The sequence below is a fragment of the Schistocerca nitens genome, chromosome 2 (assembly GCF_023898315.1).
Source record: "Schistocerca nitens isolate TAMUIC-IGC-003100 chromosome 2, iqSchNite1.1, whole genome shotgun sequence".
In the NCBI taxonomy this organism is placed as follows: Eukaryota; Metazoa; Arthropoda; class Insecta; order Orthoptera; family Acrididae; genus Schistocerca; species Schistocerca nitens.
Window position 1 is genome coordinate 1,067,715,546 of NC_064615.1, and position 14,672 is coordinate 1,067,730,217.

At 38.1% G+C, this 14,672-nt stretch overlaps 1 protein-coding gene across 1 annotated transcript; it reads right to left on the bottom strand.

Annotated features, from left to right (window-relative positions):
* Positions 1-222: 222 nt before the first annotated feature.
* LOC126237450 (elongation factor 1-beta'-like) lies at positions 223-11,468 on the bottom strand. Its single transcript, XM_049947582.1, has 4 exons — positions 11,302-11,468; positions 10,922-11,168; positions 933-1,122; positions 223-433 (listed from the first exon to the last, which is right to left on the bottom strand). Exons 1-4 carry the CDS (start codon positions 11,379-11,381, stop codon positions 279-281), a joined length of 672 nt encoding a protein of 223 aa, XP_049803539.1. The 5' UTR covers positions 11,382-11,468; the 3' UTR covers positions 223-278.
* Between the last annotated feature and the right edge of the window lie 3,204 nt (positions 11,469-14,672).

The window sequence follows — 14,672 nt, forward strand, 5'->3', positions numbered from 1 at the left end:
TCCACACACAACTTTTCTCACAGAAGGGAAAAGAAAGAAAATTTAAAAAACAAGAGACACGAATGTACAATGTACAATTGACCTAAAACTGAAATGGCAGTCTAGCACACTTAAGAGTATAATTTAAGAATAAATTTCATAAAATGGAGTAAGGTTAGAGTGAATGACTAGCTGGATAAATCAAGGCAAATAAAGAAATAAGACACAGAACAGCAACAAGAATTCGTTTTCAAATTTTATTTTTTTTTTACACAAAAATAATCTTATTAATACCAAAATTAAATTTTATTAAATGCTGCAATATCTACAGATTGCACATGGTCTTCAAAATTCTGTATCTCTTCCACAAGCAAATCCACAGAAACTTTTTCATCTTCGACAACACACATGATCTGCAGCTTGTTAATTCCATAACCAACAGGAACCAGTTTGGCTGTGAAACAAATCAAATATTTACCATAAAAAAATTGATGAACCATATTTTACTATTTATACATGTATAAATACCATACATGTTACTGTTAAATGTAATTATATGGCCAATGCATAGAAAATTGACCAAACATTCAACCTACATTTTTTATTACTTGTCCCATGTGATTTGATATTACAGTGCGCTACAGGTGTCAGAGAAAACAATATCTACTTATACAATGGGTATTCAAGACCTCTATTCTCTTAATTTGACTCTCAAAGAACAAGTGAGAATATTTATAAATTTGTTTTACCCTAGCATGCTCTTCAGGTTTAAGCATTTTACCAACTCAATAAATTTTTACAAACTGTTATATGCCAATCCTAATTACATTAAAATAGTTGCTCTTTGTGCTTGGACAAAAATTTCAACCAAACATAAAAATTCAATCAAGAAGTACCTCAAATTCTAATTTACCAATGAGATGTAATCCAATTTTGATTTCTGTTGTACTTACATGCACCCCATACAAGACCATCCATTGTAATACTTCTAACTTTGTTTTCCATTTCTTTCATATCAGTTTCATCATCCCATGGTTTCACATCAAGAACAATACTTGATTTTGCAATAAGTGCTGGCTTCTTTGCTTTCTTTTCTGCATAGGCCTTTAACCTTTCTTCCCTAATCTTTTCTGCCTCAGCATCCTATAAAAGAGCATTCAATTAGCAAGGAATGTATGAAGATAAATTTAAACACAAACAAACACACCAACCAACCAACCACCACCGTGGGTGTTGGGGGGACAGTCTCTGAAGTCTTTCTTAAGTCTTATGAAAGAGTTTTGGCACACCTTTTATTTCCTTTAAAATTCACTTTTTGCATATTACATTCGAAGTAAGGATTTATTCACCCACTCCACCTGAAAAGGGACAGTACATATACAAATAACCATGGAGGGATCCCACTTTCAAATCACCTACAAGATATTTTCAGCACGAGATTGACTTCTTATCTATCAAAGTTTTTCTTTTCTTTCTTCTTCTCTCTTTTCTTCAAACAACTATTGTTCCCTTCAAAGCACTGTTTCCAGCCTTGGTAGCAGTGCTGAAACACTTCAACTGGTAGAGCCTTTAACATGTCAGTCACATTCTTTTGAATATTGTACTGAGTCCTAATATGATGTCCTTTTAAGACATTTTTTAATATTTGGGTAAAGAAGGGTCACAAGGACAAATCAGATGAATGAGGGTGGGGGACAACAGGATTGCTTTCTGAAATAAATGCCATGATGGAAGTGGACGTGTGACATGGGCCATCTTCATGATGCAGCATCCTCTTGTCTACAACATCCAGTCTCACTTGGCTCACCCTTTCCCTAGAGTGTTTTGAGGACATCTTTGTAAAACGCTTGGTTGACAGTTTTTCCTGGAGGAACGAATTTTTTTATGCGTGACACCCCCTAGAGTCAAAAAAGCAAATTATCTGCAGTTACATGGATAATCCGCAAGCCAGCATATGGTGTGTGGCAGAGGGTACCCTGTATGACAAATAGTCATTTCCTTTCTGTTCCACTCCAAACAGAATGAGAGAACAACAACCGTCCATATGCCTCCAAATTAGCCCTGGCTTATTTTATGTTATCTTTGTGGCCCTTACATGTGATGTATGTTGGCGGCAGTAGAATCTTTCGGCAATCCGCTTCAAATGCCGGTTCTCTGCAATCAGCATTGCGATGATCTTTGATTTGGTCATTCAAGCTTTTTTCACTCAAGGAGACGTCTCAGTCAGCTGCTCCTCACTTTGTCCCAGGATCATACTAAAAAATCCAAGATTATCATCTGTGATCACACAACTGAACCACTTGTAGTCAGTGGCAACCCTCTCAAGAATATCTATGCACATGTTTCTTTAATTATTGTTCGGCTCATTTGTGAGGTTTTTCGGCACCATTTTGACACAAACCTGCATATGTAAACTTTGATCAAAATTTGATGTATGGTGAAAGTGTACAGTTTAACAGGTCACCATCACTGTTAAATGTCAGTCTGATCTCACAAGAACACACACACATTCAATGATTTCATTGTTTTTTTAAGTTGAAGGTCTCCCAGACAAAGGTTCATCTTCAATGTGTTCTTAGACTCCCAAAAATGATTGTGATACTGAGAAACTGTGCTCTTTTTAAGGAAAGTTTCCCATAAGCCTACTTCAACTTTTCAAAGGGCAGACTCATTGCCTCCCCCAAGTTTAACACACAACTTGATGGTGTAACATTGCTGTAAATTCCATTGTCCCATTTTCGTAATAACAAAAAGACAACTTCACTGTTTTAAATCACATGGCGCATGGAGCACTAGTTCTGAGTGTCTGGATGGGAAGACCGGTCTTTAAGAATCATACTGAAATAATAGGCAACTTGAAACAACCCTATCACCACCACCTCTGTCAACTTCAAGAACACAATGACAGCCTTTTTAACACCCTGGAAGTTTAGGGCTTGGACCTATTTGACAGTAAGCCTTATCATGCAAACACATACAGACAGTCAGCAAAAGAAATATACTCATGAAAAGGTGGCGGGGAAGGGGGGATTCTCTAACAGGGATTTAAGGAAAATTACAAGCGTTTTGTGAAGCTGGTTATCATGTTATGAGTTGAATGAAACCACTCGAGTCTAATGGATCAAGAATAGCTTTGTGAGCTGACGTGTATGGTAGAATAGTTAGTTTTCAGTGTGACCCTAGATGGACTTCTACCACCTGATCACAAAATGGAATACAGATTCAGTATGTTAGCTTGCTGTGTAAACAGATACACCCTAATAAGTGAACATCTCTTCACAGCTGACTAGGAAGGAAACTAAATAACCCAGCAACAGTGTCAACAGTCCAACACACACAGAGATAGCATATTTTTACTTTTACGTGCATAGAAACAGAAAAACCACTTTGAACTGAGCAATGAACTCTTCTTTGGTCTTTGTTACATAACATCAATAGCTGTTGAAAACAGTGACAACAGATCCTCAAGAAAGGTCCCTTTTTAGGATCTGTGTAGCTATTCCTCACAAAATATCTGATAATGAAAGACAGAATATACCTGAAGGTATCATTTGGGCAGCCGCTTGAAAATTTTATGCATCTAAGTAGCTATCAAAGGTCTTCTTCAAAGTTAAAAATATAAGAAGTGTTTTCTATATATGAAAGCCATTTGCATTGTCAGTTCTTGGCTGTGCACCAATATCTCCACATGCACTAAAGACCATTATTTTCCTAAATATTAGAACTTAGCTTCAACACTGCCCCACTATCTATTCCAAGGCCATTTCATTGTAATCAGGATGAATGATCCTAAAATCCTTCCCAGTTTCACAAACGAGAACTAAGATCAACTCCTTCCAGGAATCACTGAAGTCTTCCATGGGCAACAGGTGATTTTGAAGAGGTTAGGGGATTCCCTATGCCGCTCACTAGGCACTCTTACATGGTATAATGTCATACCTGACAGTTTCATTTAAACTTAAATTATTACACAAACAACATCAATCCACATGTTACCATTAATAATGCCTTGTGTGAAAATATTTCTGGATGTTATTTGGATACCCTTCTGCTTCAGTACAGAAGTCATTGATGACCTGTCATTCAGCAGATAGCAACAGATTGAGTCTAGATATACTTTACCCGACCACACTTTGTCCGCTGTACTATTGCCCTAACAAGAAATCTGAATACCTATGGATATCTCAGATGTGGACTGAAACACTGCTCCTAGCAGTCACTTTAGTGTATGTCAGCTATCATTTCTCACTGAGAATCATCTGAAGGCCAGTGAGCAGAACAAGAGACTACGAGGGAGAGGGGCAGCAATAATGGCCCAAGGGCACATAAACATAACAAGAAGAGAAACCTCAATCAATCTGAGGTTACCAAAACAAACATGTGGTGTGGTGTATTGAAGTTTATGAGACTGCATTGCAATTAACAGACCATGATGATGGAAGGGTGCGAGAATTCTAAACAGACTGACATTCAGGTTTAATGAAACATAAATTCCAACAATTTTAGGTATCATACTGGCAACAATGGTGAACTACTCTGAGGAAGCTAGTAGATACTCCATGCTCAAAAAGTAAGATACACTGCTTATCTAACTTTCCACTACACTTTAACATTTAATCAACTGATTTGCTTAAAATTTGCTTATATAGCAATTATCTGGACTCCAGCTTACTGCAGCTGCCTCCTCAACACATTGACTATATCATACCACGTTTTCTCTGTCCAAAAGCTACCTTACATCAAATTCTGTACAGTTTCAGAACCTTATAAATTCCGTTAAGAGGAGATATGACTAGAGCTGCAATATATATTTCTTTAATCCAGTGTTACTGATATGAACCATTTGCCATAAAATGACAAGCCTACAACAATAAAGTAAGAGGGAACAAAATAAACGGGGTAGTTAAATGGAAAAAAGTACCTAAACTATTTATTCTTTCTAAAGGAACTCCAATAACTTATTACATTTATCCTGCTGTGAGACAAGACAATCACTGCCTTTATGGAAAAATGCTTGCAGTTGCCTAATGATTCAGTGCACCTCTTCATCCAAAGCAAATTGATGGCCACGAATATCCGTTTCAAGGCTCCAAAGTTACAGAAATTGTATGAGGAGAGATCGGAACTGTACGGAGGATGCGTAAGGCTTCGCAGTGAAACTTCTACAATGTACTCTAAACAACACTGATCTCTCCCCATGTGATTTCCATATTTTTGGAGCCCTGAAGAAAGACAACTGTGGCTGTCTGTCTGCTTTGGCTGAAGATACAATCATGATGCCATAGGCAATTACAAACACCTTTGCATGACAGCACTGACCACCTGGTCTCACAATGGAGTAAACGTGTTCACAGTTATGCCGATCAGTTTTGAAATAATAAAACAGATTACTTCATTTCTTTCCTTCTGTACCTCTTTCATTTGACAGCTCCTTGTACATCTGACAGCTGTCAAACAACATCAACAGTGTCCCTCCTCTTCATATCAGACTGGAGATCATTGAGGGGACTTGACAGGTTAAAAAGGGACAGCTGACTAAGAGACCTGGATGAGATGGACCTACCCTTAGTGAGGATGATGGTAGACGTGGATGATGGGGGAAGTGTCAGAGATGGTATAAGGTAAGCACTTTGCCTGCTTCAGTCCAGAATTAAGGGCAAATTGAGAAGTAAAGATAGATTATGTGAAGGGAAATGAATAACGCAGTTGAGTGAGAGAGAGAGAGAGAGAGAGAGAGAGAGAGAGAGAGAGAGACTTTGTCGAGGAGGGCGTCAGAGGGCAAGTTTCGATCTTCCACGTTTTACTGAACTCTGGTGGGGGAAGGAGGGACCGACAGCAATTTGCCCTCCACCATATTCTTGCATCCTGTTGACACCTTCCTGTACTTAGTATCTATTAACACACCCATATCCCCAGCTCTTTTCACCGCTCTTTTCACCACACATTTATGTCCAAACAGCCAGCAATAGGCTTGGCGTAGCGTATCTTCCTACTTGATCCTTTAGCCAAGAATAAAGTTTCTGGGGGCAGATGAGACAATGAAGTAGTTCAGCATTCGGAGCTACCAGTCCAGAGCAACAAAATAAGGAACATAAAATTAGTTCAGATGGCAAAGATTTCAGTCAATGAAAAACGATATCTTGTTTCTCAACTTAAATAGCAGGGCAATCCTATGAAAGATCTCATCAAGCATAAAGAATCTAGAAAAAAACCATCCAGTGGACAAGCCTAAGTGTTATGTGTAATACACAGTTTTCTAGGGATACCAAAGGAGAGAGATGGATTAAATGTATTGGCAATGAAGTTGGAAGTTGAAATAATCACTTTCACTATATTATCAAGGAAACTTTAGGATATAATGTGGGACACCGTCAAAATTACATGTGTACCTCAGTTTATTTCATTCACTGCCATCTCTTTGCTTCCATTATTAACTATAAACCTATAATTAATTAATATTATTGGATATTCCAAATTCATGTCTTCTATCTATATTTCCTGCTACTGTTTCCTTAAAAGCAAGAAAACCTTCAGGCAGTTTCAATATGAACCTTTTACTTACACCTTCTGCATTGTTAACAGAACGTCAATCAAGCTGGAGATCTAGTTCAGTTGAAACTGGAGGAGGGAAGCATATAGTCTTCTGTATCATAATGAATTTATCTCACCCATCATACATTCAACATCCTCCCACTTCCCTTTTAATATTCCAACTATGATTATGTCACCTGTTCTTGACACATTGATGAAGCCACTACAAGAGTAATAATCAAAATGTTAAAAACTTCAAATTAATACTTAGCAAGTGTAATCATAAAGGAAAAGTCACCTTCAATTAAGCTTGTAATGAAAATCACAGCCAACCGGAGTGGCCGTGCGGCTCTAGGCGCTACAGTCTGGAACCAAGCAACCGCTACGGTCGCAGGTTCGAATCCTGCCTCGGGCACGGACGCATATGATGATCTTAGGTTAGCGAGGTTTAATTAGTTCTAAGTTCTAGGCGACTGATGACCTCAGAAGTTAAGTCGCATAGTGTTCAGAGCCATTTTTTAAAAATCACAAACAAGGGTGACTGCCAAATACATCTGCCAATGAACATTGACCAGACAAAGAGTGAAGTACACTATCAGTTGTGTGTGGGCTATCATCATAGGAGAATTAACCAGATGAGTCTTACTGAAAGGTAGGTGTCAAAGAGCAGAATGCTGGCAGCACTTCCTCTCATGTTATAACTACAATCTTGGTATACCTTATATGGCAGAGATCAAGGGGGAAAAATAGAATAAAAAAATATCCTGTATAATATCTGAATGTTTAAATTGAAATATCAACTATTTTTACATTTTAAAAATCAGCAATTCTAAATACTGTAACCAAGACCTAATCAAGAAGGTATTCAATTATTAACTTCACTGTTAAACTTCACACAATTCCACAAGTTTATCATAACTGTAAACAAGACAATATTGTCCCAATCACTTTGGTGCACTTACTACAGGGGCTAATTTCACATCAATTGCAGACTGTCCTCTTGCTTCCGTTATGTGGAAGTATATGCAGACTGATTTTAACAAATCATTTTTCAAGCTTAGCAGATACATTACTATCTTAACTGTTTGGTTACAATTAAAAATTATGAACCACGAGGAAAAGTATCAACCGCAAGGAACAAAGGACAACAACCAAACCTCTGTCAAGTATATGAAAATCACAAAATGATGAAAACAAGAAGGGGAGAAAAGCTACTGCTTGCTGTCAAGATGTTAAGAAACATCTCATTCTGGTTCTATATGACAGCATCTGAAGATAATTACGTTAAGATTCCCAACTACTGAAAAGGAATAGGGTGAAGTGGGGTAAGTGTAACCACGTTTTGGCATAGTTCAACTTTGACACCTAATTGCCAACTTGTTATTGAAGATATGATTTTGAAATTTCTCATGCTTAAAGTTTGACTTATTGACTTTTAAACAATATACATTTTGTTTTTGAAAGAAAAAATTATATGGTCAAATAATTGTTTTCAAAATTTTGTGTTGTGAGGTTACACTTGCCCCATGGTTCGGGGCAAGTGTAACCCCGCATTGTTGCACCAATACAGAGCATTGTAAAAGGGACTTGGGGTAAGTGACCTGATTACCCAATTTTTACTGAATTTGAGGATTTTTAAATTATTAAAATATCTTAAATTTTACTCACGATATGAACTTTTTTGCACACGCCTCTTTGTATATTATAAAATACACAGAAAATGTTAGCTAAACTAAATAAGTGTTAGCCTAAACCATAAAACACTGAAACAGAACGCATCATAGATGATTTACTTTTGTTTTAGGCCAGTAATTTATTAGTTTAAATTCTACAAAATTAATATTTTTTCTTTATTAGGCAATTTAACAAAAATAATAAAATATCTAGTCACAAGAGAAAAGAAAAAATCACTTTATAAGTTCACTTTCTATTATTTTTCATGGTAATTGAACTAAAGTTGTTGGCAATTTGTGTTTAATGCTAAACTGCCATAATTCAACTTATTATATTCACACTTAGGCCCTAACTATTATTTAGTCACTGAATGTTGTATGAATCAAATGTAACACCAAATGTCAGGTCTCCCTTGTGACCCAAAGTAGGCTCAGGCAGCACTGAAATGACATCAGAGGAGGGAACTTGCGTCTCATCTCTTCTATCAGGCCAATAGAATGTGGTGCCATGCTTTGTCTTATTTTTGCATCTGAGGAAAATCACTTCTGGATCTCCTAAATCAATAATTTTGGTAACTTGGCCAATAAAATGAACTTTCTTAGATTTTGTTGCAAAAGCTACTAGAACATAGTTTCCAACTGCACTTTTATCTTTGGCTTCAAAAAAGTTTTCTTCTTCTACTTCTTCTTCACAGCTTATCATTTCTTTCCTGAGATCATCTAGTGTTATCATCTAGTGTTATCATCTTCATCACTACTTCTTAAAGATAGGCCTCCTTCAGTTTCACTTTCTTCACATGTTGATTCAACTTCTAGTCTTTTTTTCTTGTTACCCACATGAGCAATCAGGGATTTTTTTTTTTTCCACAACATTCTGATATGCCATTTCGCATAAAGTAACAGCACTTTGTTTGGAAGATTTATTTTTCATTACCAAGCCCTTTTTTATGCCGATAATGCTTTTTTGTCTTGCTTTCTCATTATTCTTGTTTCCTTTAAAATCTTTTTCTTTATAGATAGCATCTTGAAAAGTGATAACTTCAGCTCCTGGTGTAATCCTTTTCTTTGTTTTACCAGTGGGACTACACTGTTGGACTGTTTCCAATAATAACCTTTCAAATGACAAATCAGAAGTTCCAGAACATAATGAAACATTGGTTAGCTTGGGAATGGTTGAGAAAGAACTCTGATACTGGGAGAACTACAGGGCTCAGTAGATGTAGGCCTATAAAATTCTGGAGGTTGAAAGCTGGAAGCTTCCCAAAAATCTGAGTACTTTCTGTTAGAGACGTAGCTTCCACACAGTCTATGGCTGCATTATCGTGAGTTGGCAATGGATTTGTTTCTGCCAAAGATTTAGTATGAGCTACATATCTTTTACATGCCTCTGGATCATATTTAGTTTTATCAATTACTTCTCTACTGTAAGGGAATATTCCTGCTTTTTGAAAACCACTTTTCAACAATTCAGGTGGTGTTTCATTCCATACAGCAGTGAGGAGATTGGAAAAGTCACGTTTGCTAATTTTTACCCCTTGATGATGTCTCTGGTGATGAGTTAACTTTTGGTCCCAAGTAGATTTCACACACAGGAAGGCCAGTTTAGTTGATCTAGTGTGACGGCTTAAATAAATAAGTATGTTCCGGTAAGTTTGTTTGGGGCAAGTGTAACCCCCCCTGGTTACACTTGCCCCACATGAGAAAAAGTTGGGGTAAGTGTAACCATGCCTGGCATATCAAGAGCTTTATCAGTAGAGTAAAACTGAATCTCATATTTGAAATTATCATGCAAAAGTTAGTTTGTAACCAAAAAATTGTGCAGTTATCTTTAAAACTACAAAAATGACAGACCACCAAATTCTGAGCATGTCACTCTCTCGCAGAGTGAAAATGTAGACGTCAATTCAAGTCCAAAAATTAATTACCAATTTATGTCAGATTTGACAACTTATGGTTAAATATAACAAAGAAAGGAGTAAATTAACATGTGTGATAGGTCTGAGGTAAAAATACAGCTTCTTTAAGGCACCATAAGCCGTGGTTACACTAACCCCATGGTTACACTTACCCCACTTCACCCTACAAAATAATACTAAAGACTGTAGGCCATATGCACATCCCTCTTTAGTTCTGAAACACTAAACATCTCAATGACATGGCACAAGAATAGAAATTAGAGAAGAATGAGATGACAAACTGACAGTTTTGTGGGGATAACTACGTCAAGTTTTCACTCTGATTTAAAGGTAGAAACACTAGAGTCCTCAAGTGAACACAAATTCGCCAGAGTTGTTACCTGCAAATTATCCTAGAATATAATTTACTTCATTGTCTTATTTGGCAAGTACTATGTAAAGATTTTGAGTATTTATTGTGTCAGGCAATGCGAAGTCGGGAAACATTTTTACTAAACCACATATGCACAATTACATTTTACAAGTGTTGTTATACAATGTTATGCTACGACTGTGTTACAGTGACACACGACATGGTAAGAAAGCATAAAATTATAGTAAATTTCACTGTTATTTGATTTACGTAATGGAAATAATCAACGTATCCTAGTCATTGAATACACAACCCTAAAAATAACAAAATTACCCTCACCACATACTTAAGTTTATCATAATTTAGTTTTCTTTTAAACTGTTTGAAAGATGGTGGCTTTCTATAACAGATGAGTTATCTAGCACAATCTACGCGACAATACTGTTGCAAAAATAATTTTAACCACTTACCTCCTCATCGTCTGAGCCGAACAGATCCACGTCGTCGTCATCGTCTTTTTTGTCTCCGGATGGCGCACTGCCATTCGTTACTGCTCCAGCAAAAGCCGCCGGTGGTTTCTTTTCACCTGGAAATTTCTTGCTGTCAGCTCCATATGATTTAATATGATTGTACCAACGCAATGCATGAGGTGTATCAGCTGATGGAGGCTTTCCTAACGTTTCGAATACGCACACATCTGCCTGTGTTGGTTGAAACCTGCAAATAATACATTCTTATTCAACTTTAAGATTCAATACAATCGTTTCTGACTTTACCCTCTGTCCAGAAATGACACAGTCTCACAACACGTGTTCCACTGTAGCTTGTCCATATCTCAATTACAGCTCACCCGTCGACATAGCTTCTGTCTGCAAGGTATGCGTCCAGGGATTTCACACCGTCTGTCGTTTTCAGATCTCCTACAACCATTGTGCTTTATTAATTGAAAAGTAATATGTTGGGTCTCCCGCTGGCACCCTACTTAATTGACCACAGACGTGGGTAGAAGGAAGGGGGAGGGGATGTGCTTCACACATGCGACTCTTTGGACTATTTATTCCCGTATCGTCATTCATATGTCTCTTATCTTGAGCGTGCAATAGAAAGCGTCGCACTCGTAATGAGTTCTTTTAAGGTCTTTATAGCTGCGCCTGATCTGGGATTTTTAAGTTACTGTTTCACGTACAGTGAAATATAACTATCATTATTTGCCACCCGCTTCTATGAGCTTGTAACTAGCACTATTATTCGAAGCTCATGACCAATATCAATAAAGCGAGTTTCGTGTAGTAGGAAATATGGGATTTTGACACTGGTTTTTTCATTCACGCTGAAGCGACAATCGATTGGAATTTGTCGATTGTTCCACAAACAACTCCATGTTACGCCACCTGTCCAACAGTGACATTGTTGATCTAAAGCAGCCTTTAACAAACGCAAATCTCTTCACGATCGTCGCAGTTGGTACTACATTCCATGAACTTTAAGTATGTCGATGATTGATGACGACTTGTGACATCGCCTACGTTTGAAACGAAAATTGTTTCCATGTAAGACTGCCAAAGATAGTCCACTGTATGTTTTAGTTATGCTGCCCAATGCTGTATCATTCCTTGAGCTTTATTGTTGATGTGAAAATTTGTAACAACTGTTGCAGTCTGTTAGTATCAATTTAGCAATATCTTTCATTATTAAAGTGCGTTCAGGGGCCCACCCACTACAGCAGCGCATTACCACACCGCTTCTGGGATTCACAGATGTGCACCAGCCTGAATCGGATATGCATGGTTGATTAACAAGGGCTGGTTTCCCACATCTGACTATGTGAGTACTGGGCTGGTGCTCACGTCCCCTCAGTTACACAATTCACAAACATCTAGAAAAAATTCGCACACTGTTACATGGGGTAACGCTAGACACAGACAGATGAGGTACCCAGTGTCATGGAAGGTGATGAGGTTGGGGGGGGGGGGCGACAGTAAGGGCATCCTACCACCCTCTACCGCTAAAGCTGGATTTCTATTTCCACAGGTTTGAATAACGGGGTTAACGTGCAATAATCACTCATAGACGCCAGGTGGCAAAACTAACAGTGAGAGTATGTAAAGTATGCCAGTGAGATGCGGAAAGCAGTTCAATCATTGTCGTAATGTGGAGACTGAGCAATTTATCTGACGTGCAAAGGGGTATGATCATTGATTTCCAGGCCAAGGGTGGAAGAGTTTCCGAAATGGCTCAGTTTGTAAAGGATTCGCATGCTGCTGAGGTTAATATATACCTTGGATGGCAAAATGATGCTATCCAAAATTGGCACCAAGGCAATTGTGGTGCACCACAGGTCCTAGATGATGGGGCTGAACAGCAAATGAAGAGAGGTGTGAGGGCCAACTGACGTGCAAATGTGCAGTTGTTGAGCAGCTGACCACTCAAATGAACCAAGGGGCTACCAGCAGTGTCTCCTCAACTACCATTCAGCAAACATTGCTCATACGGGCTTCTGCAGCAGGTAGCTGCTTCACGCATCCATGCTGACTGCTGTTCACTTGTTACGAAGCCTGTAACTTGCACACCAACACCCCAACAGAATTCCACTGGCTGGCGAGAAGTGAACAGCGTTTTAAGCTGCAACAGACAGGTATCCATTGGCGCGTATGGGACGAAACTTCTGAAAGCAAACACCCTGCAATAATTGTCGGAGTGTTGTGGTCTGGAGAATGTTTTCGTGGCATTTCCTTATTGATATCCTCGTTGTGGAAGGCACAATGAATCAACAGAAGCATGCATCTGTCCCTGGGGATCATGTTCAGCGCTACATGCAACTTGTTTTTTCTTGCCACAATGGCATCTACCAGTAGAACTACACTTCATGTCACACAGCTCACAGTGGGTATATGTAGTTTGAAGAGCACGAGAATGAGCTTATTGTACTCCCCTGGCCATCAAACTTCTTGGATTTGAAACCAAACAAGAATCTGTGGGACCGCCTCAATTAGGCTGTTTGCGCCATGGATACTCAACTGAGAAACCAAGCAGAGCTGGCCATGGCACTGAGTTGGGTTTTGGCAGGTGGTCAAACATACATGCCCCAACCACCACTTGTGTAACTCAACTTACATGTAGAAACACCCTACTTGTATGCTATCATGCCACGTTTTATGTAAGTTACGAAAGTTAAATGATATTTAACTTCCTTGTATGATTTCGTTTCCCTCACCATTGGTTATGAGGTTCAGCAACTGCCACTAGGTGGATCTGATCTCATTCTGCTTTCATTCACTGGATAATACACATCTTGAATCGTTAGCATTATGATAAAATAGTGGGCTTTGTCTTCAACTAAATAAATAAATACCTAATAAAGCAGCAAAATTTGGTTAATTCATATGATAGGAATCTTATTCCAGCATTCAGGAATTCTTTATAATCGCTTGTTTGTAATAAAGTGACATAGCATCATTTGAAGTGATGTATGGATTCGAAAAAATATCACTGAGACTATGGGCTTGCTGAGGTTCACATTACTGCAGGTAGTCAATATTGAGCTGGGTTTGGTTGTTTGAGGGAAGAGACCAAACAGTGAGGTGATTGGTCTCATCGGATTAGGGAAGGATTGGGAAGGATTTCGGCCATGCCCTTTCAAAGGAACCATGCTGGCATTTGCCTGGAGCGATTTAGGGAAATCACAGAAAACCTAAATCAGGATGGCCAGACGCGGGATTGAACCGTCGTCCTCCCAAATGCGAGTCCAGTGGTCAATATTCTAAAGGTATTTTTTATTTCAGTATAATGATAATAATTTTTACTGTAGTAATTGAGTGAAACATTACGGTTAAGTGGATATACAAAATTTATTTGAGCCTTTGGAAATTTAATATTGCTCTTGAGCGTAATTGAAACACTATGTAGGTGCAATAGTCTTTGTATTGGGACATTCACTGAAAAATGACTGTTCTGCACTGTAGTACAAAGTTTGACTACAAAATTAAGTGTGGTACCGATAAAGGAAGCATCGCATTTACATCATTTGTGGCTTATTACAATCTTGACTAATGCTAAAAATAAAAACAAAGCAGGATTCTTGAGACAAAAACCTTACTTTCAATGTACCTTCAATGTATTGTAGATAGCACCCAAGTACTTAACATAAAAATTTAGAAATAGTGTTCTTCAGAATGCAATACAGATAATGTAGTGACGATAGTGTCTTCAGGTGTCAGATAT

Excerpts from the sequence above, each read along its gene's own strand:
- LOC126237450 (XM_049947582.1), bottom strand. The coding sequence starts at position 11,381 with ATGGTTGTAGGAGATCTGAAAACGACAGACGGTGTGAAATCCCTGGAC. Across the intron at positions 11,169-11,301 it reads GACAGAAGCTATGTCGACGG|GTTTCAACCAACACAGGCAG; the intron begins GTGAGCTGTAAT and ends TATTATTTGCAG. Across the intron at positions 434-932 it reads TGGTCTTGTATGGGGTGCAT|CCAAACTGGTTCCTGTTGGT; the intron begins GTAAGTACAACA and ends TTTGTTTCACAG.